This window comes from Erythranthe guttata, chromosome 3, assembly GCF_056151865.1.
Source record: "Erythranthe guttata isolate IM_541 chromosome 3, IM_541, whole genome shotgun sequence".
Classification (NCBI taxonomy): domain Eukaryota; kingdom Viridiplantae; phylum Streptophyta; class Magnoliopsida; order Lamiales; family Phrymaceae; genus Erythranthe; species Erythranthe guttata.
In genome coordinates this window covers 15,773,361-15,795,737 of record NC_142535.1, presented here as the reverse complement: position 1 = coordinate 15,795,737, position 22,377 = coordinate 15,773,361, and the positions used below count along the sequence as shown (strand labels likewise).

Sequence of the window (22,377 nt, the reverse complement as noted above, 5' to 3'; positions counted from 1 at the left end):
TTGAATCAAAATTCATGATATACTATAATTAGGAATGTAAAGGGTTAGGTAAGATTTTTTAATATTTTTTATTAATAAAATATACACTTAATATATTTTCAAAAAATAAATAAAAAATAATGCATGGTGATAATATTGATTATGCACTGTTCAAAGATAAGAAACAAATGAACAATATGTGGTTGATTTTGTCACTCTAATTTAAATTAGAAACTACATTACATTTTTTTTGTAGAAGGGTACATGAAATAATTTGGTGGATATATTATATTTTTTTTTCTTAAGCCCGAATTGAGTTCGTTGAATTCGAGCTTTTGTCGAGTTTGATTCACCGATTTTCATGAATTGGTTCGAACCATTTACACTCCTTTGGGTAAATGTAGGGGTGAAAGTCGAATGGATCGGATCGAAATTATTTTTTTGCGAAAAAAGTCTAAAAATTTTCGGAAGTACAAAATCAATTCTAATTCCAATTCCAAAATTTTCGGAATTTAAAAATTCATTCCAATAAAAAGAAACCACATCATAATATCCAATAAAAACTCCTAACAACAATTCAATATGTTAATATCCTAAACAACAAAACTTAAATCGAATTCCTGTTTAATAAAAAAAAAAAAAACTTAAAATAAATATTATATAATATATATTATTTACAAGTGTATTTTTTGGAAAAAATGAAATTTTTCGTAATTAATTTTGGAAATTAAATCGGATCAGAAAAGTCCAATTTGTTTAATATATAATTATAATTCCAATCCAATAAAATAGGAAAAGTTCGGAAATTGAAATTTATCCAACACAATATTATTTATTTATTTATTATAATAAACTTATTTATTTCCTTAAAAAAGAAATACTATTTACTTGAAGCAATTTAAATACTAACCAAAAAAACAAACAATTACAAGTCAAAAGAGGCACGGAGTAAGTAATCTGATTAAAAAAATAAAAAAAATAAAATTCACCCCCAAATCAAATCACCCTCCAACAATCCCCAAAAACAAATTCAAGGCATATTTCAATAAATTTCTCATTATTACCCTATTATCTGTAATCAGAGGAATCTCATCTCCAAACACTTGTAATGAAGTTGAATAAATCAGCATGGATTGATTGCGCCCTGCTTTTTTAGCAAAAAAAGCAGAATTCATTGCAATGTTTTTGCCGCTATAAAACAACAATACCTCACTGTTATTTTTTTTTTATTTTTATTGCTATCTGTCTGCATCTGTTTCACTACACGTAAGAGTTTTGCAGTGTGTGTGTGTAAAGGACGAGGTGCGGCGCCCTTCTCTCGGTTTTATCAACGGTTGCGGTGGCAGACGGCGGCTCCGGTCACTCTCTCATACTCGCGGAATTCCAAGAGACTCAGGTTTGATCCCCAAGCAAACACCTCCTCCCCCTTTTCGTTTTGCCCCTGATTTTTTTTGACGAACCCTAGAGTTGCTTTTGTTCAATTCGTGTTTTTTATGAGTTTTTATTACTTAATTAATGTTTGGTGTCGGGAATAAGGAAAGAGAAATTGAATTTAGCATTGTTAACTTCGGCCATTGACGTGGTTGATTTTTATTTTGAATGCATGGAAATTTTAATTATTTTTTTTTGGAAAAATTAATGGGGGAATTAGGGGTTAAGTCGAAACCCGCCATTGGTGTGTAGATTCAATTGAATGGAGATGGTTTAATGTTGATATGTTAGATGAATTGAGAATGTTTGGTTTCTTCTTTTTTCTGATAAATTAAATGATGGTTTGAGTATTTACTTCTTCTTTATACAGGGGCAGTCAATTGGCTCGGTGGGTGTGAGATTCAATTGTAGAGGGTCGGGTTAGGGTTTGATGTGGAGGAGGATTGGAAGTTGAAACCCTAGGGTTCAGGTGATGGATGAGGAGAAGAAGAAAATGGGTTTGAAAAGAAAGTCTAAACCTGTGGAAATAGCTGTTGATTCAGATGATGACGAGCTTATTGGAACACTTTTAAAGATGAAAAGCAAAAGAAATTCCAAGAAAAGTAAGTTGGTTGCGGATCGTGGCGGAAACAAGGTTAAAGGGGCTGAGGATGAAGAATTAGGTGGTATGGATGACACATTGGCAATTTTTAGGAAGAAATTGAGGGGTCCAAAAAAGGATGGTGGATCTGCAATAGAGGCTGCGAAAGAATCGAGCACGAGTATAATGCAGCCATCTCACAACGAGTCTGTGAAGGATCAGGAGTTAGATCCAAATTTAATTTCTGTAGGTGGATCATCTGGGAAATCTACAGTCATGGAGGGTTTAAAAGCGAAGGGTAAAGTGAAAAATAAGAGATCCAGGGTCGATATAGATATAAAGATGATTGGGAACTCTGTCGATTGCAGTAGATCTGGAAATAATGAACTGCAGCATAAAAAAGAAGGTAATGTAGAGTCTGAGGGTGAAGCTTTTGAGGATTCCTTGTCTGCCTTTTATCAGAAGGTGCAGTCAGGGATGATTTGGAAATCTCATGGTTCTTCGAGATTGAAGCAGGGAAAGGAAACTCAAGTGTCCGATGATGGGCCAAAGCCGAATTCAGGTGCTGACTCCGAGGGTCCTGATGGGAAATCTCCGCCCGCTTCAAAATTGGTCAAGAAATTACTTGTGACTGATGACAATAGGGATGTAGTTCCTGCTGGCCATGATTCCATAAAGTCAACCTCGAATTGTCGGAGTGTTGATGATAGTTTACCAGAAGGCGGAAATCTGACCGTGGGGAATCCAACTGACTCAGACCAAGGGCTTTCGTCTGGTATACCAGATATGAATCAGATATGGAGATCCAACGAGGACTTGGGTGATTCATCTAGAGAAGTAGGAGTAGAAGATGGTAAAATTAACTCTCAAGCCATTGGGGATGAACCAAGTCCGACTAATGATATCATCGACATAAACAATGAGGTACTTCATTATGTGGAAGCAAAGGATTCGGTGGTGTCAACATCCTTGTGCGAAGGCATAGCAAAAAATAGTGCTGACGTGAAAATAGATAGCGGGCTCGATACTGCCTTGGATTCAAAAAGTTGCAGCCAAGTTCAGCTCCATTCATCACCATCTGCATTTCATAGGTTGCAGAAGGAACATCCATCCGGAGATCCTGCACCACCATGTTCTTCACAAGAGGCAGATGACAGGGTATGCGAGTGTAGCTCACCAGTAAAAGTTGTTAGTGAATCGGAACGTGTATTCCCTGAAGGTCAATGCCCAAAAAACTACAATCCTTCTGAGGATGAAGAGGCTAATGGAAGCTGTGCAGAAGAAATAGGATCTATAGCTGATCCTGAAAGTAAAGAAAATAGTCTTACAGTTGGCCAGCGAGCTGCACGTAATGCCAAAAAGCACAGGCACGGGGACATGGCTTATGAGGGTGATGTTGATTGGGAAGTTCTGATGCAAGGCCAAGAATTTTTCGTAAGCAACCAGAATGTGGATAGAACAAGAGAGAAACTCAATTCATCACCTACTGCTTTGGATGCTGAAAATGGAAAAGTAGCAGCTGTAGCGGCAGGACTAAAAGCTCGTGCAGCTGGTCCCCTTGAAAAAATCAAGTTCAAGGAAGTGTTGAAGCGCAAAGGTGGACTACAAGAATATTTGGAGTGCAGGTCAGTACCCGGTTGTGAGTTCGATTCCATACTTTTCCTGAATGCCGTCGTTATTGTTTATTTGGTCTTATCTAATTGAGGCTTTAGTTATTGCTAGTGCTAGTTTGTGTATCAGTCAATTATACTTGCTTGATCAAACTTAAATCTTCTTTAGTCCCTGTTAGTCTGTATGATAGTCAACTCTCAATTATATTTGATTGTTCAAATTTGTCTGCCGAGTTTGTTTTTATTATTTGTGTTTAAAATGTTTATATAGGTAAGTTTGCAGTACTCGGCTGTTTTGCAATATTTTATATTACTTATATGAGGTGATCACCTCATTAGTGCATAATTTTACAGCTTTTTCGATACGTATAGGTGAAAGAAAAGGTTGAATTGGAGTTGTATTAGACAGTAATCATATATATCCCAACTCATACTTTGATTTAGGTCTACTGTAATTTTGAGAGAATATGAAGTCTGCCCACCTTGTATACCGAGATGAGGTACTTCTGCGTTCTCACTAGAATATGACTGCTTGGACCACAAGCAGTTCTCGTGAGACACGTCTCTTTCCCTTTTGACTGCAATGAAAATCTAAATTTTCAACTTGAATTGGCAGCCCAATAGATATTCTTTCTAGTCAAATTTTTTGCTATGAAATTGTGTTACCTTTTTTGCCACACTGATGATAAGTGCATCACATTTTTTCGTAGTTTCTTAAACTATTTCTTCATAGGCTATGGGAGTTGATTATTGATGCTTTTCAGGAACAACATTTTGAGGGTATGGAACAAAGATGTCAGACGCATGTTAACGCTCGCTGACTTTGGAGTGTCTGGCGCTCCTTCGATGGGTGAAAGCCCACGCACTTCTCTCCTTAGAGATATCTTTACCTTTCTTAACCATTGTGTAAGTGTTCTGATTCCATTAAAATTATGGTGTACTGCCATTTGCTTCGCTCAGTGATGCTAGAAGTAACACTTTCTCACCCTTTAACTGACAAAATGCAGTTAACCACATTAAGCTACTGTCAAGTATTAAAAGAGTTACACCGTTTGTTAACTTTCACAAACAGCATAGCAAGTTACTGAAAATTAAGATTTAACCGTTTTTTCATAAAGTAAATGCCAAAAAACATTAAAAAAAATGGATGGAAATCCTCCTTTTCAGTTTATGAGTTTTAGACATTATGCCCCCCCATTCAAATGGAGAACAGCGATGCAGTTTATTTGGCTGTGAATGAAATCTGGATATTGAGTATGTTTACAAAGACTTCAATTTAGATATCTAGATTAAATATGTGGATTAGAGGAAGAGAACTGTACCTAACTAATAAGGATCATGCAACAAAACAAGACAAATCTAATTCTGTTCTTGCACTTTGATTCTTTTTTCTTGAAGATTCCATGTTAAACCTCCACAAGCTTAAAATTTGTGTTAATACACATAATGCAGATGCTCTTATAACTAACTTCAGATTAAGTAAAAAGGCGAGAAAATGCTAGAAAGAATGCATGCATGGAAAAGAAAATTTTTAGAGACATAGACAGGAACTGGTCTTTTCCTCTTAATGAAGAAATATAATATAACGGAGAGAGGGAAACTACAGGGAGAGATTTCTAAGTAACTCCCTCTTAACTTTATATTGAATATCTTCTGAGTGGGCTTTATGATGCCTTTGTTCGTGCTTCTTTTTTATTTTTTTGCTTCTTTCATTTAGTGATTGTATTTATAAATTTCAGTGATTCAAAGTGTATTCTCCTTTGTGTAACTTTCTAATATGGCGGAACATGATTCTACAGGGTTATATAAATTTTGGAGTGCCTTTAGAAAAGGAGAAGGTAGAAAACTTCATCAAGCACGACTTGAAACTTTTTACAGAGACGAAGTTTGAAGAAACTTCTGGACTTCCTGGTGCCGATTCAGATGATCCAGGGAAGCAAAAGATTTCAAAGACTTCCATCAAGGAAAACAATGATGGTGCATTTGCTGATGGAAACCTGGAAGGGAAAACTATAACAGGACATGAACTTCTCAATCTCGAGGCTTTAGATTCATCTGCCCTTTGTGTCCCTGAAGGATGCCTCCCTGATGATGGTCAAGGAGTCCATTCTCTCGACACTATACCTCTCAAAGAAACTGTTAGTTCAGATTGTTTGGTTTCAATTCCTTCCTGCGAAGATGTAAATGGCAAAACAGTTCCTGCTGTCGATCCAGATGTACTTCCTTCCGATGAAGCAGTGTGTGCTATACCCACAACGCTCCCCAAAGGCAGCTCTGGTATTCTGTCGGAGTCCATGGACTGTGCATATACTCCTACACTATATGATTCTGGACCAAGAAGGAACATAATAGTTGTAGGAGCTGGTCCTGCTGGTTTGACTGCTGCTCGCCATTTGCAACGCCAAGGTTTCAATGTTATAGTGCTTGAGGCTAGGAGCAGAATAGGAGGTCGTGTTTTTACTGATCGATCATCTTTAAGTGTTCCCGTAGATCTTGGAGCTAGCATCATCACTGGTGTGGAGGCAGATGTGGCCACTGAAAGAAGACCTGATCCTTCGTCGTTGATTTGTGCTCAGTTGGGACTCGAGTTGACTGTATTGAACAGTGACTGTCCGCTATATGATACTGTGACTGGTCAGAAAGTCCCTGCAGATCTGGATGAAGCATTGGAATCAGAATATAATAGCCTACTTGATGACATGGAACTGCTAGTTGTTGAGAAGGGGGAACGTGCCATGAAAATGTCTCTTGAAGAAGGTTTAGAATACGGTCTTAGAAGGCGGCGTATGGCCAATTCTCCGCTACATGACATGGAAATAATATCCGGTAAATCTGAAGACACTCCTGTTGCTGTTGAAAGGTCTTCCATGGATGATGAAACTTCCAAAGATCAGGTTTCTAAATCAGAGGGCCTGAGTCCTCTTGAAAGGAGAGTCATGGATTGGCATTTCGCCCACTTAGAGTATGGTTGTGCGGCGTTGCTGCAAGAAGTCTCACTACCAAACTGGAATCAGGATGACGTATATGGAGGATTTGGTGGAGCTCATTGTATGATTAAAGGAGGTTACAGTGCTGTTGTTGAATCTCTTGGAGAAGGAATCTGCGTTCACTTCGACCATGTCGTCACAGATATTTCATATTGCACAAATGATTGTGAGGCAGACAGTAAACTGCATAACAAGGTTAAAGTTTCGATATCAAACGGCAAGGAGTTCTCAGGAGATGCAGTCCTGGTCACAGTGCCACTTGGGTGCCTGAAAGCGGAGAGTATCAAATTTTCACCACCATTGCCCGAATGGAAATATTCATCCATCAAGAGGCTTGGGTTTGGCGTTCTAAATAAGTTAGTCCTGGAATTTTCTGAAGTATTTTGGGATGAAACCATTGATTATTTTGGTGCTACTGCTGAAGATAGAGATCAGCGGGGCCGGTGCTTTATGTTCTGGAATGTCAAGAAAACAGTTGGGGCGCCTGTTCTTATCGCCTTGGTTGTTGGTAAGGCTGCAATAGATGGCCAAAGTATTAGCTCTTCAGATCACGTGAGTCATGCATTGCTTATTCTCCGGAAACTATTTGGGGAAGAGAAGGTTTCTGATCCCGTTGCATCTTTAGTGACCGACTGGGGAAACGACCCTTATAGTTATGGTGCTTACTCATATGTTGCCGTGGGGTCGTCTGGAGAAGATTATGATATTCTGGGAAGGCCTGTAGATAACTGTTTATTTTTTGCTGGTGAAGCAACATGCAAGGAGCATCCTGACACTGTTGGTGGTGCAATGATGAGTGGGCTTCGAGAGGCCGTACGCATTATTGATATATTGAATACAGGAACTGATTACACCGCAGAAGTGGAGGCCATGGAGGCTGCAAAAAGACATTTGGATATTGAAAGGAGTGAAGTAAAGGATATTATCAGGAGACTTGATGCTGTAGACTTCTCAAAAATTTTGTACAAGAAGTCTTTGGATGGGTCCCAGATTTCCAGTTGGGGCTCGATGCTAAAGGATATGTTTTTCACTGCAAAAACCACAGCTGGGAGATTGCATCTAGCTAAAGAGTTGCTAAACCTTCCCGTTGGAGTTTTGAAAACCATTGCTAGCACTAAAGAAGGGCTCAGCACCCTTAACTCATGGATTCTGGTAAGTCCTCTATTTTATTGTCTTTTCAACTCCAATGTTGGGTTGTTACACTAGATCTTTAATATAGATTGATTGTATTAATTTTATTATGTTATGTATGACAGGATTCCATGGGGAAGGATGGAACCCAGCTCTTGCGCCATTGTGTCCGACTACTTGTACTTGTTTCAAATGATTTACTTGCAGTTCGTTTATCAGGTAGTTGCACTCATATTTTCTGCCACCCTTCCCCGTTCTTTTTCTTCTCTCTTTTACTCCTCTTAGTTTTGAGTGTATTAGTTGTTGCAAGTAACCTGTCTCCATAACATATGTCCTTCTAAATGAAAAATCCTGGAGTGATTTTATTTTTTCATGAATTTCTTATCCAGTGATTTTAAGAATAAGGACAAGCTTTGAAATGTAACTTATTGTTTAGCACTTTTATTGGAGCTGTAACATATGTTTCATGACGTACGAAGTTTTTTGTTTGTATGATTGTCACCTTTAACTTCATCTTTGCTGCGTACTTTACTTTAGGAATCACAATAATTTTTCATTTTTCATTAATTCACTTAGGTGTTGGAAAAACGGTAAAGGAGAAAGTCTGTGTACATACCAGTCGTGATATACGAGCGATAGCTAGCCAGCTTGTGAGCGTTTGGGTTGAACTTTTTCGCAAGGAAAAGGCTTCTAAAAGGGGACTTAAACTTCTTAGGCAGTCAGCTTCTCTGGATTTGAAGAGCAAATCGCCACCAGTTTTTGCAAAACCACCACTGCGCACTAAGAAAGTGGTTGAGGAGCCTGTTGAATCGGTAAATGCCATGGAGGAGGACAATCGTGAAATTCCCATGTCTGAAGAAGAAAAGGCTGCCTTCGCTGCTGCAGAAGCAGCCCGTGCTGCAGCCATTGCTGCTGCCAAGGTTTGCTTGTGTTTCTTTCTACTTCATATTTTGATATTGTCAAACATTTTATATGTTACATTCAATTTAAGGTTTAATTTGTTATGAGGTTCTCAGAAATGCTGACTTTAGTCACGTTGATTTACACACTTTCTGTCTATGATATGCAAATAGTTATGACATCTTTTTAAGCTTAGGAATGGAAAGTTCTTTTTGGTTCCATACTTGACTGAACTCCCAGTTTCCGCTTGTTTTGTGCACAACGTGTAAAACTTGAGCAATGAGAAATGACCCTTCTACTCATTTATGATGTTGGCCAACATTTTTTTTCCAGCTCTATGATAAAAAAGGATTTGTTCTTCTAGCCTGCTTTCTTTTGTGACCTTTTCAGATCTGTATATGAATTTTCTATACAATCAAGCCATTATTTTGGACGCTTCTCTCTCCCTGCTTCTTTTCCTGCAGAAATCCTGATTGAGGCAAATCGCTCATGTCATATCCGCCTGTAGTTTTTCTTCCAAACCGGATGTTGCCCCCTCTTTACATGTTTATTTTTTCGTTTGATTGGATATCAGATTTGGCATATCGATATACTGAGTTTATCTATGTATTTTATGTTTGTGGTGGATTTGGATATATGGGGGGGGGGGGGGGGGGGGGGATGGAGGTACTAGGTTGTGTTCTAAATAACTCTCCTTTTGTTGTGCCTCTGACCACTTCCCCTGTATGTTTTTATACTGTAGGCATATGCTTCTTCTGGTGCCATCCGTAATTCATCACTTCAGCCTCCCAAGATTCTCTCATTTCACAAATTTGCCATGCGTGAACAGCATGCCCATATGGATGAGCCTGACATTAGAAAAAACTGGTCTGGCGCTGCACTAGGAAGGCAAGATTGTTTGTCTGAAATTGATTCCAGAAACTGCAGGGTGAGAGATTGGTCAGTTGATTTCTCAGCCACTGGTGTCAACCTGGAGAGTTCAAAAATGTCGATTGATAATCGTTCACAGCGGAGTCATTCTAATGAGATTGCTAATCAGTTGAACATCAGAGAGCACTCTGGAGAAAGTGTAGCTGTAGATAGCAGTTTATTGACAAAAGCATGGGTTGATAGTGCTGGTAGCATGGGGATAAAAGATTACAATGCTATTGAAAGATGGCAATGTCAAGCAGCAGCTGCTAGTTCGGGCTTCTCTCATGGGACAATGCACTTAACAGATGAGGAGGATTCAAACATGAGTTCACAATCGCGCAAGTGGAAACACGAGGCACCAGCTAATGAGAGCTCTGCCTCACAAGTGACAACAAATAAAGAAACAAAAGGCAATCAACTTAGAGGAACAGAGCATATTAAACAGTCAGTTGTGGATTATGTGGCTTCATTACTCATGCCTCTTTATAAAGCAAGGAAAATTGATAGGGAAGGTTACAAGTCAATAATGAAGAAAACTGCTACCAAGGTTATATCCTTACTATTCTTTATCTATCCTCTACATCTACCGGTCTATCTGTTTAGCCGCTACATCTTATCTGGATTGTTTCATATTCTATTTCAGGTAATGGAGCAAACAACCGATTCCGAGAAATCAATGGCTGTTTTTGAGTTTCTTGATTACAAACGCAAGAACAAGGTCAGATCATCTGCTCTAATTACTTGAGTTGTCTAAGAATATGTTTATCTGCTTTTCAGTATTATTGTTTTTCGTTTGTTCTTTTACTTGGTTTGAATTATCTTCTTCCTTTGAATGTCTCTCGGACATGAGGAGAGTGGGGCTCATATGACGCACTGGTTGTCTTTTAGTTGTGTTTTTTTTTTTTTTTGTATTAAAAGCATTTTATTAGTCTGAGATCTAACAATGAAATGATAACAAGGGACTGTGTTTTTACATCATTATCACCATGTTTAATATATTAAATATAATCATATAATTTGTTAAGTTGTGTGGGAGCTATCTTATGCGCATGGCCATGAGTATCATATCAGTACATGCTTACGTTGGTGTGGCTTTCTAGCTCTTTCTTCTGTGTCTTTCTTGTTCGTTCTTCTGTGTGGTATAATTATTATGAACAGAATCTAGAAATGCAAGATCCTCCGTTCTACATAAAGAAAAATAAAAAATGACATGCTTAACTTCAAGGTTGGGATGTTCGGCATCATAACATATTTGTTTTACTTCACTATTTCATGCTATGGCGAGTTTTATGTAAATTAACATGGCATTTCTGGTGTTTGCTCATTTCATTTTGTGCCCCAGTTCATTAGTCCACATTCTTTGACTATTCTCCTCTCTCCCTTGACTTGTTGGATAGCAGTTTATTTATTTATTTATTTTTTTATATAAAGTTTTTACAAGATCCCTCACTTCATTTTGTGTGGACAGATTCGAGCATTTGTAGACATGCTGATTGAGAGGCATATGGCAACGAAGACCAATGCCAAATCAGGATCTTCTGGAAAGGATTAACTGGTGCTCCTGTACACAAGATTGAAAGGGTTGACTTGTTAAATTATGGTCCAATTAACTTAAGATTTCTGATCACTCCAAAGTCTGTGGTGAATCCTACTTCTTTACTTCAAAAGTTGGGAGTAGCTATCATTCTCAGTGCAGATATGACTATATCATGACAACTTAGCAAATGGCTCAAAGTTTGGACATGCTTGCCATGCAGATCTATTTATTTTTCGCCCTCCATTTGCCAAATAGTCCTGTTAATATGGGCTGCTTTTTGAAATTTGTTCCTTAAAATTAAAACTTGTATCTTTAGGGTAGAAAGAACCGATCCCTAACTTTTTTCTCCCAGACTCAGAAGAGAAATGATTTTCTGAACTTTTTGAATTGTTGTACAGTTTAGAATTGTTTCTTGGAAACAAATATACAGGATTCTCCTTACTAGCATTTCCTGCTCTTCTCTTCTCTAATTTTATTTTTATTTGTCTTCCAAAATAAATAATATATATATATATATATATATATATATATATATATATATATATATATATATATATATATATATATATATATATATATATATATATATATATATATATAAACACACACACACACACACAGACACACAAATAATTTGTTGTTTGGAAGAGCAAGGTCTATGCATTTCCTTCGTTCTGTCAAACCTTGTTTTCTAATTATGAGCTTGTTGGCTGCCTTTAATGCTCTTTATATCTTTAGTCAGCAAGATACGTGTCATCTTGGAGGAGATGCGTATGAAGCTTTCTCCTCTTTTTCCAAAGGTTGTATGTCTCAAAGGTAATGTGACTGATACAACTGTCAATCATGGGAATTTGTTTTTTAAGGGTTTGATGCTACGTGGCTTACATTGATTTGGTGATGACCATTTTACATATACTTTTTGACATTACATACTCAACAAATGGCTTTAGCATTTATTGCTGGTTTTCCTTTATTCTCGAGAAGCCTTCATTTACTTGCATGGGTTTAAGATGTTGGCAGTCTATGATCTTTTCTGATTTAAGTATATATAGTAGGTGCTGATTTCTCACTTTTCAAATAATTGTAGTTCATGTTAATATTAGCATGGAGGAATGGTCCTCTCCCGAGCAGCCCAAACCCCGAACCGATTAAAGATAGAGTAGGTAAGGGTAAATTTCTTGAATCTCGAAGGTTCTTGGTGCTAAACTTTTACCTAAGGATATAGCAGATATAGTTTACGAGTATGCTATTCCTACGCAGATAGTCCTATTTAATTTTCTACTGTTTTTACATTTTTTCACAGCTGGATGTATCGAGATCCCTTTCTGTCCTCTTCTGTATGAGCTATAGCCTTTAATGCCTAACACATCCTTTGGATTTTTTGACAGGTGGACATAATATGGTGAACTTGCTTTACCAATTACAGGAATCTTTCGTCGTTACAATCTATGGGGGCAAGTTCTTCTGCCTTGGTTCATGATTTCTCTTGGCGATACAGTTCATCCAAGGGTATGCAATTGAGATTCAAGAATCTGGTAAATTGCTCATTTCTTCTTTTAAGGCCGTGCTGGATTTCTTGAATTTGCGCTTTGAACTTCAGGAAATTTTGAAATTAAAAGTTTGGGAAATTAAATTCCGCTGGAAATGCAGCCATTCCTTGAACAGATTTTGTAGTCCCTAATAAAACTTTTGGCACGATATTTTGTAGTTTCATCAAGTCCTCTGGATGTGAGATATGTATTGTGTGTAAATTTGGCTGTTTTCTATGTTTGCAGGAAGTAAATAGCTGGTTTGGGGATGAGCCCCATTGAAAACCTTTACCAGGTGGTTTCTTAGGTACAAAAAGAAGGAAAGGCGAAAATAGATGTATTGTACAAATACAGTTGAAGCCTGAAGTGAAAGAAGCCGGATGTATATGCAGTTTTGTCCTTTGTTAATTTATTTTTTCCCGTGGGCGAGTGAGGGCTGTGTAAATTTAAGTGATGGCCATTTCGAGATTGTCTTGTTGCTAGAGATTTTGCAGTTCTAGCACCTAACTACTTCCGCTGTGATCTGTGTGCATTAGAAAAAGGTTACTTTTACTCCGAAATATACGTTAGTTATTACAAGAAAATATTTGTTTTCGTGCATATAGTGTTCAAGAAAATATTTCTCTCTACTGCCCGAAATCAACGCGTATCATTTATTATTAGTAATTTGAAGAAATGAAAGAGAACCAAGAAAGTGTCTTTCAAGAACTTTAATTTGCATTTGAACTCATAGTTGTTATTTAGAGTTAAAAGATTTTAAATTTCATTGTAGATTAAATTCATTCAATCAAACTCAGATAAGACTTATCGAGACCCTACACTTGATGAACTTCACATCGTATTATCTGGGTCAATATTCTTTCGGGGCTCGATTGAAGGCTATACGTTCGTATGTTCCCTTTACGATGTCCCTAAAATATAAGGGGTTAATCGGAAAGCCTCCGTGCATTTTGACGCCATCAATCATCACCGGCCCCCTTGCCTAAAACAATTATTCCCTTTGAATTTATTATTAGAAATTTCAACTTTGTAATATTTTGCTAAAATATTCAGATGTAACATAGATTATCAAATAATAAATAAAAATAACGAGTGGTCAAGAAAAGGGTAAAAATGTAATTTCATGGGAATCATATTAACGGACAATCCTTCCACTATTGTGACAGTCGTGAGATATATAAATAAATAATAAAAGGCCTCAATTCATCCAACTACTCAACTCCTTCTTCACCTCTCTATCTCTCTCTCTCTCTCCCACTTCTCGCCTCAGATCCGATCTTCTCAGAAATCCAAATCGATCGAACATGTCGTCAACCTTCAGCGGCGATGAGACGGCGCCCTTCTTCGGTTTCCTCGGCGCCGCCGCGGCACTCGTCTTCTCCTGTAAGCCGCGCTCCTCCTCCGTAACTTCTACCGCTTCTGTTTTTTTGATTTTTTTTTAGATCTAAGGATGTTGGCGCGGTAATTTGATTTGACTCTGTTTTTTTTATTAGGTATGGGAGCGGCGTACGGTACGGCGAAGAGCGGTGTCGGTGTGGCGTCCATGGGTGTGATGAGGCCGGAGCTGGTGATGAAATCCATCGTACCCGTGGTTATGGCTGGTGTGTTGGGTATTTATGGCCTGATTATTGCTGTTATTATTAGTACCGGTATTAACCCTAAGGCCAAGTCTTACTACCTCTTCGATGGATACGCTCACCTTTCTTCTGGACTCTCTTGTGGTCTCGCCGGCCTTGCTGCCGGTATGGCCATCGGAATCGTCGGAGATGCCGGTGTCAGGTAACTATTTTTATTTTATAATTTTTTTTCATAGATCGGCATTAATTTAATTTTGGATGGTTAATCATTAAGTAATCTATTGATTTTTGTATTGGTTCTTATTAGTATGTAATTGTTGAGTTGCTGATTGATGTGAAGTTTTTGTTGCTAATTGCTTGCTCGTTTGGATTGTGGGGATGTCGAATTGTGGCTTGTTGCCGAATCCTATAAGAAATTGTTGGTTTGGCGTTCTTTGTGTGATAAACTGTGTGTTTATTATTCTTTTGGTAACTTGAATGTTTTAATTTGACTTTTTGTTTCCCTTGTAAATCTTTTATTTCTAAGTTATTTCGATTTTCCATAGAAACTTCAATAGATTGTAGGTTCTACTGGTCGATTGTGAGGGTATTGATCTATGCCTGCTCGTCTTATGTGCTTATGTGTTTTCTTCAGTGGGAGTCCAATCTATCAAGTTATTCAAATATATTCACAAAAAGTGCAAACAAAAATTGATTTTCCGAAACCTTAAATATGGGAGGTTCTCGTTGTTCGTCAAAATTTGGTTATGAATTTACACTATCTAGTGAAGCGAGAATGGCAACTGTATACAATTTAGTAAACTTAGGCCTCGTTTGGTCGGGGAGATTAGCCATGATTAACTAAATAATGGGACTTTGTTTGATGTTTGGTATCCCCAATAACTTACCGGGTCGACCCGCAAATATTATGTTATCATGCCTTATCTTGCCTCTTAGGCATGTTTTTTATTGGATCTTCCAAGGTCCAATGATACAATTGGGTTTCATTCGATTATTCAATTTTATCTTGCCTAATCTAATCTTGGCAACCAAACGAGGCATTAGTTGATCATGCTATTATGTTCATTATAGGTTTTGTTTCTAATGGAACTGGATTGCTTCTTTATTTATTGCCTGTTCTTTTGTCATAATTCATAACCGAGTTTCTAATAATATTATTTCTTATTAACTGATCTTATTATTTCTTATTACAGAGCCAACGCACAACAGCCGAAGCTCTTCGTGGGTATGATTCTTATCCTTATTTTCGCTGAAGCCTTGGCTCTATACGGTCTCATTGTAGGCATCATCCTTTCTTCTCGTGCCGGTCAGTCTAGAGCTGACTAGAGAGAGGATCACACATCTCTCAAGAATTGTTGCAGTTTCTTGCTATTTATTAAGTAAGAATTTTTTATTTTCACGTTCCCCCCTGTCTAGCATAGTAGTATTGTCTGTGGCGGTGTTTTTTAGGTTCGAGCGTGTTATATTTGTGCGTGTGGCAATTGCTTGGCCTGAAGAATTTGAGCATTTGATGTCCGTGGCGGTAGATTGTAGATGAGAAAAATTGATTTTTCCCTGAATAATGTTTTTTCTTTCGTATTTGCTTGTGGTGCTTTATTTTGCAAGAAACCTATTTGATCTGTGTAAAACAATAGCATTGTATTATTTTGGTGAAACTCCAATCGATTTTCTTTTTTAATATTTAAACTCCAATAATTATGGTGGTTCCATTTTCAGCATTGGGCCTTATCGAAGGTATGGTGTGACTCTCCTAACTATTGGTTTAGTAGTTAATTTTCCTGGTGAAATGTGAATATGCAGCAAATAACTTAGCAAGATATCGTCGGACAAATGTTGTTTATCCGGATGAGTAAAACTGATTCGATCATATTTTTTCGACAATATTGTCTCCGTACATTTTCTTTCGATAGGAAAAGTTGTTAATAGTCCCTCGTAGAACTTAAACGAGGAGAAGATACTCTAATATCTATCTTAGCTAAAAGTTCATCCACTTAATTTTTATTTGCTGAAGGTCTCTTAATTACTTTTCGAACATGCTTATGGCTTAGTATTAGCGTGATTAAGCTTCTATCCGAAAGAACTCAACTTTGTTGTTGCAGTAAATCGAAGTAGGAGAGTCGATTTCAATTATGTGAATTCGATTATCCTTAAAATTTAAAGTTCTATGATAAATTATTCGTATTTTAAACCATTGAAAACTTAAAAGTTTCAAATTTAGTAGGATTTTGCGATTTTTCATCTCTCTACATCTATGTAGCTCGAAAATTTCAACTTGTAACATTTCCGCATTTTGGACACATTTTGTGTCCAACACTCGAGGAAACCTGCCGGAAATCTTATGGGTCATTTTGCAATTTTTAAAAAGTTGATGACATGTTTGAATATCAAACTTTGGAATATTATTTGTTGCTTCCCTAATTATTTACATGATTTAATGATCAATTGGTACAATTAATTGCAAATTGATAGTTGACAGTAAAACCGATAAATAAATAAATAAAATTATATATAAATAAAAGCTTATATATGGTTATATAACGTATTTATAAATATACTCCTATATATTTAATATTTATACGATTCTCCCAAGCAGCATCCCTATTTTTGGGACATACTATGTTTCCCGGTTTCCCGTATTGTGATTTTTTTATAACTGAGATTGAATTTTTTTAACACATATTAAACAGGTTTTCAATGAAAGAGAAAACATGAAAAAATAAATAAATAGAATAGAATAGTAATAACGGCAGGACTCCGTTCATTCTTTGTTTCATCACCACAGAATATACATACATTCATAATCTCCGACTTGATTGGACTTTCTGCAAATCAAAATCAATTTCCGAAACCCTGAAAAGTCGACAGACAGTTAAACTCTTCGATCGCATGAGCAGTGGTCTGCGGAGGTGGTCCAAATCATCAAGGATTCTAGTATCGAAAATGGCGGAGGAAATCAGCTCGTCCGCAGCTAACACCGCCGCAGCTCCGACGAAGAGCCGCTCATTTCTGCCATCTGTTTTGCGATGGATACCTACCTCAACCGACCACATCATCGCCGCCGAAAAACGCCTCCTCTCTCTTGTCAAGTAAGTAACTTCAATTTTGGGGGAAAAAAAGATAAAACTCTAAATTTGGTTTTTTTTTTTTTTTTTTTTAATTTCCGGGATTACTTTGTGTAGGACTCCGTACGAGCAAGAGCAGGTGAATATCGGGTCGGGTCCACCTGGTTCGAAAATCCGGTGGTTTAGGTCGACGAGCAATGAGCCTAGGTTTATCAATACGGTGTCGTTTGATAGCAAAGAGGGGTCTCCTACGCTTGTGATGGTCCATGGATATGGTGCTTCTCAAGGATTCTTCTTCCGCAATTTCGATGCGCTTGCTAATCGTTTTAAAGTGGTAGCCATTGATCAACTTGGGTAACACTGATTTCCCTTTCCCTGCTGCAACATTTATCAGCACCGATCAAAAAATTAAAATTAAAATCGTCGAAAAGTTTATAACTCTATATTAGAACAGAACACAGGATTTTGGAAAAACCGAGCCTATCGAATAATTGAAAGAACACTTATGAGTTGAAAAAAACAATTCATCTAGTTAGTTTCTTCACCGTTACTCTTTGCATTTTTTTCAATCGGAAGGAGATAGAAATGATTCATAGAGGAGAAGAATTAATGAATACGGACACTTTTGGTAGTGGACTCATATTTAAATCGACATCTTTATGCAGTTGGGGAGGATCAAGTAGGCCCGACTTCACATGTAAAAGCACTGGAGGTTAGTTGTCTTAGTATATCTCTCTCTAATCTACTCAAGTTTCAAACTGCATTTCAGAATGAACACTATCAGTTCTTTTAATGAATATTTTCTGTACGTTACAGAAACTGAGGCATGGTTCATTGATTCGTTTGAGGAATGGCGTAAGTCGAAAAATCTCACTAACTTCATTCTACTTGGACATTCTTTCGGAGGATACGTTGCTGCAAAATACGCGCTCAAGGTAGATCATTATTATTTGTTCGTTGGCATATAAAAACTATTACTAATGAAAAATCTGTTGGTGCAAGTGATTTTTTTTCCACCATTGATATAATTTATAACGGCTTCTGCAGCATCCTGAGCATGTTCAACACTTGGTTTTAGTTGGACCGGCTGGATTCACTCCAGAAGTAGAGCACAAGTCTGAGTGGCTTACTCAATTTAGATCAACGTGGAAAGGTGCCGTTCTAAATCATCTATGGGAGTCTAATTTTACTCCTCAGAAGATAATAAGGTGCTTATTATTATTATTATCCTTGAACTCGAATAATTCATAAGCTAGACCTTCGATAAGCTCTAAAGTTTTTCGGTTCTTGAGACTGCTTTTGTTTATTTTACTCTTTAAATTGTCTTGCATGTACCATAGTTCTCCATTTCTTTGGAGTTTCCGATTGTGATGAGCAGATGTTTTTCTTTTTTTTTTCAAAGACTTACATGTGTAAATGTGTGCTTATTGTGTCCTTTTTCTGAATGCATTACACGCATGCCAATTTCCAATTCTTATTAGAAACATTTTTTCAGTTGGAACACAATACAAATTGAGATTGAGAGTAGATAATTACACTTTAATTAATGTTAGGAATTTTCACTCATTGGACCATGGAATTTGGTCTTATTAATTTCTCTAGTTTTAAGCACCAATATTTTAAGATTTTGACCCTCTCATGGCCAACTTTCATTCCTTTACGTGATGGAGATTCTTTACTATAGAACTTATTAGTGTTTCATTTAGAATTGTGCTCTCTAATCGTGTTTCTCTTTGAGTGACCTGCTTTGCTTTCTATTAAATGCAGGGGTCTAGGTCCTTGGGGTCCCGACTTGGTTCGTAAATATACAGGTGCTAGATTCGGGTCATATTCAGAAGGAAGTATGTTGTCCGAGGATGAATCAAGATTGCTTACCGGTAGAATTTATTTAAGTTTTTTTTTTTTTTTTTTTTCCAGCCCTCACTAATTAATAATACGATCTGATTTAAATATTTTTCTTCTATTGAAGATTATGTGTATCATACTCTTGTGGCTAAAGCCAGTGGAGAGTTGTGCTTGAAATATATATTCTCGTTTGGAGCCTTTGCTCGGATGCCCCTATTGCACTGGTGAGCTGTTCTCATGCTAACCTAAAGAAATCCTTAATTTATTCTTTATCTTTTTTATTCCGGAATATATGAGAATATTCATACTCTTTATCTGGACGTTCCCCCTACATGTATGCATCAGACTGTGATTTTGAATGATTTAAGTGGTTCATTTATTACGGCTGAAACAATGGATAAATTTTCGTTAATAGCAGCATTGAACAAATCAATTTCAGGAAATATATATCTTAAGGGATTTAGAAATGTTAATATTGCATCGTGGCAAGCTTATCTTTCAATCCCCCCTATAAATTCTAGTCCAAATCAATTCACGAAGATTGAATTACTTTAAAAACATAGGTGATCTGACTGGTACTATGATTTCACCGTAATTGAAATCCATGTGCTATTAGCTTTGTCCATCAAAACGAATAAATAAAGAACAAGTTGGTTTCATTTTTTCCTAAAATAGCTCTATTACTTTGTTTAATTTTATCTCCGTCTATTTATTAGATCATTCATTTATAGCTCTGCTTCCTATCTTTAACTCCAATTATAAATTATAACATCATTGTACAAAATTGGTCGATAGGATATATTTAATTTAAAAAAAAAAAATCTGGTCAGGTTTCGTCTTTCTTGGCTCGTAAGACGGAAATTAAGAGATATTTTCACTTTGTAATGATCTTGTTACTATTGGATGCAGTGCCCCTGAATGGAAGGTACCGACAACGTTCATATACGGTTTCCAAGATTGGATGAACTACCAAGGAGCACAAGAAGCTCGCAAGAAAATGAATGTTCCGTGTGAGATTATTAGGGTTCCTCAGGTTTTTCTCTCTCTTTATATTTGCCCCAAATACAATATATATCAATTGCCACTGCAATATTGATTTATTTAGTACGAAAAAAAAAGTATAATTCGGAATTCCTCGACTATATCTGCAGGCTGGTCATTTCGTATTTATAGATAACCCTTCTGCTTTCCACTCGGCTGTGTTTTACGCTTGCCGCAAGTTTATCTCACCCGATCAAAACAGTAACACTCTTCCGGAGGGCCTGCAATCTGTTTAAAGGAAAGTAAGTATACATATTTGTATTATATTTTATTTTCAATCTTATACTTCGATAGCAAATATCAATTCTATTACACTTGGTAGCAATTCATATCATAAGTGGCATTTATTTCCCCTTAGCTGAAAAATAGGAATATGATTTGATCTATTTCGTATACTGGAGCTACATTCAACTTGTGGTCGTCTAGAAGTTTGTATAGGTTCCTGATTATTTAGATGTATTTTTTCCGGTGAAATTCTTTCTGGGAAAAAATTGCGTGGATTAAAATCATTATCTTCATAAGTATTTTGTTTGGGAGTTGTAAGTTCATATTTGTTGTTCATCCCTCCATATTCAATTTCTTTAAAAACTTGACTCAACGATTTGATGGCAAAAATCGCCAAAGATTGTAAGTCGGAGTGGAAATTGGAACGGAATTTCCGTATACCGTCAATTCTGATCCGAATATTTTTTTTTACTTTGTAACAAGTTTCTTTATTCTGAGTTCCGAAAGTTCCGATTTCCATTTCTTTCGATATTGAAATACATATTAGATTCTGATTTTCAATGCATTTTAATATCCCAAATATTTCCGCCAATTCCATCTTTTTTTTTTTTTTTCCCCCTGAAAATACGCATACGATATCAATATTATTATGCATTTTGTATTATAGGTGACTAAAAATTTGGAAACTCCAAATTTCGATCCAAAAATTTTCGATTTTGGAACAAGTTTTCTCATTCCAATTTCCGCAATTCTGATTATCGATTTTTCCATTTTTTTTTTTTTTTTTTTTTTTTTTTTTTTGCGAAATTGGAATTAGTATTTTATTTTCGGAAAAAAAATGGAAGTTTTCCGAAAGGGCCGTTCTGTTCGATTTCACCCCTAGCTGCGAGTGTTCATCAGTGTGTCGTTTTACTTCAATTAAGACCGGTTTTCACACGACGAAAAATATCGACAATAGTTAGAAATAATAAACCTATTTCAAAATGTCCTATAGTTAAATGACCATTCTGCCCCTCTTAGCATCATCAATAATTATAATTTGATGGTAAAAATTGAAGAGTAAGATATTTATGAGGAGTGGGGTAAGATTGAGAAGTAAAACTGAGCTGGCATTGAATGATGAGTCGCTCTCCGTGTGAGTGTACATCTCATTATTTCTGATTACAAAGTCACGAGCCTTTCTTTTGCTCTGTATTTGTGTACTGTTGTACATTTCATCTTTTTCTTCATAAATAAATAATATCTTTTGTTTTTTTTTGTTGTTGCTTTTAATGTATATATATGTCATATGTGTGTGTGTGTGTGTGTGTGTGTTTTATGAGAGCAAAAATTGATTGTGATTGGTTACCCTCTTGTTCGTGTGTGTTTTATAAATGTGTTTGAAGAATTTTGGAAATTGAAAATTGGTTTCAAATGTTTTTTGGGAGGGAAATTTGGTGAATTTTATCCATTTCAAATGTCATACTAATATTAAATTTTAGACATGACTGCTGTTATCGGTGGTAATGGAATTCGGACCTGAATCAATTGATACAGACTTATTCGGTCCAATCGGTAGATAATCCTGTACAGGACAACGTCTTTTTTTAATCATTTAACTAAGATGTAATTCGGAAAATTTTGAAACTAGTTAAGGATTCAAGAACTTTAATTTACTAAATTTTGCTATTTGTGGAAGTTAGGAGAATTCTGGTAAAATTGGTTTTTCAGATTCGACAAGAAAAGTGTGCATGTGATTTATTAAAATACTCATTCACTTCAGAGTAAAATACAAATTGAACCCTTGTACTATCACTAGTGTCGCGTATACCTCATTGTATTAAAATGCGACAAAGTGTCTCCTACCATTAAACTATGTAGATAAGCCGTCCATTAGTAAAGTTGACAGACCATTACACTAGATGTTGGACGATTTCAAACGAAAATATCCCTATGATTGTATATAAAAAGTGGTTGTTTTGATTTTGGGAAGGAGAAGATATTTTTCCTTTTTTTTTAGTGAGTAATTTATATTTAATATATAGAATTTAA

At 36.5% G+C, this 22,377-nt stretch overlaps 3 protein-coding genes across 3 annotated transcripts; all 3 read left to right on the top strand.

The window, feature by feature from the left end:
- The first annotated feature begins 708 nt into the window (after window positions 1-708).
- Window positions 709-11,514, top strand: LDL3 (LSD1-like 3). The gene is made up of 9 exons (XM_012980307.2): window positions 709-1,375; window positions 1,781-3,615; window positions 4,365-4,506; window positions 5,400-7,739; window positions 7,844-7,937; window positions 8,295-8,638; window positions 9,361-10,077; window positions 10,174-10,248; window positions 10,999-11,514. The coding sequence occupies exons 2-9, from the start codon at window positions 1,883-1,885 to the stop codon at window positions 11,080-11,082; spliced, it is 5,529 nt and encodes a 1,842-aa protein (XP_012835761.2). The 5' UTR covers window positions 709-1,375; window positions 1,781-1,882; the 3' UTR covers window positions 11,083-11,514.
- A 2,251-nt stretch (window positions 11,515-13,765) lies between these two features.
- LOC105956456 (V-type proton ATPase 16 kDa proteolipid subunit) lies at window positions 13,766-15,849 on the top strand. Its single transcript, XM_088815671.1, has 3 exons — window positions 13,766-13,979; window positions 14,090-14,375; window positions 15,367-15,849. Exons 1-3 carry the CDS (start codon window positions 13,901-13,903, stop codon window positions 15,497-15,499), a joined length of 498 nt encoding a protein of 165 aa, XP_088671797.1. The 5' UTR covers window positions 13,766-13,900; the 3' UTR covers window positions 15,500-15,849.
- Window positions 15,850-16,935: 1,086 nt separating this feature from the next.
- LOC105956457 (putative 1-acylglycerol-3-phosphate O-acyltransferase) lies at window positions 16,936-20,642 on the top strand. Its single transcript, XM_088815685.1, has 10 exons — window positions 16,936-17,259; window positions 17,353-17,589; window positions 17,901-17,947; window positions 18,052-18,170; window positions 18,283-18,443; window positions 19,003-19,112; window positions 19,205-19,304; window positions 19,990-20,113; window positions 20,232-20,363; window positions 20,480-20,642. The coding sequence occupies exons 1-9, from the start codon at window positions 17,060-17,062 to the stop codon at window positions 20,355-20,357; spliced, it is 1,224 nt and encodes a 407-aa protein (XP_088671811.1). The 5' UTR covers window positions 16,936-17,059; the 3' UTR covers window positions 20,358-20,363; window positions 20,480-20,642.
- Window positions 20,643-22,377: the final 1,735 nt, after the last annotated feature.

Bases quoted from the DNA above. Each gene is read 5' to 3' on its own strand.
- LDL3 (XM_012980307.2), top strand. From the start codon at position 1,883: ATGGATGAGGAGAAGAAGAAAATGGGTTTGAAAAGAAAGTCTAAACCT. The intron at 7,740-7,843 runs GTAAGTCCTCTA...TATGTATGACAG, and splicing joins CCCTTAACTCATGGATTCTG to GATTCCATGGGGAAGGATGG. The intron at 10,078-10,173 runs GTTATATCCTTA...ATTCTATTTCAG, and splicing joins TGAAGAAAACTGCTACCAAG to GTAATGGAGCAAACAACCGA.
- LOC105956456 (XM_088815671.1), top strand. From the start codon at position 13,901: ATGTCGTCAACCTTCAGCGGCGATGAGACGGCGCCCTTCTTCGGTTTC. The intron at 13,980-14,089 runs GTAAGCCGCGCT...TTTTTTTATTAG, and splicing joins CGCGGCACTCGTCTTCTCCT to GTATGGGAGCGGCGTACGGT. The intron at 14,376-15,366 runs GTAACTATTTTT...TTCTTATTACAG, and splicing joins GTCGGAGATGCCGGTGTCAG to AGCCAACGCACAACAGCCGA.
- LOC105956457 (XM_088815685.1), top strand. From the start codon at position 17,060: ATGAGCAGTGGTCTGCGGAGGTGGTCCAAATCATCAAGGATTCTAGTA. The intron at 18,171-18,282 runs GTAGATCATTAT...CGGCTTCTGCAG, and splicing joins CTGCAAAATACGCGCTCAAG to CATCCTGAGCATGTTCAACA. The intron at 18,444-19,002 runs GTGCTTATTATT...TATTAAATGCAG, and splicing joins ACTCCTCAGAAGATAATAAG to GGGTCTAGGTCCTTGGGGTC.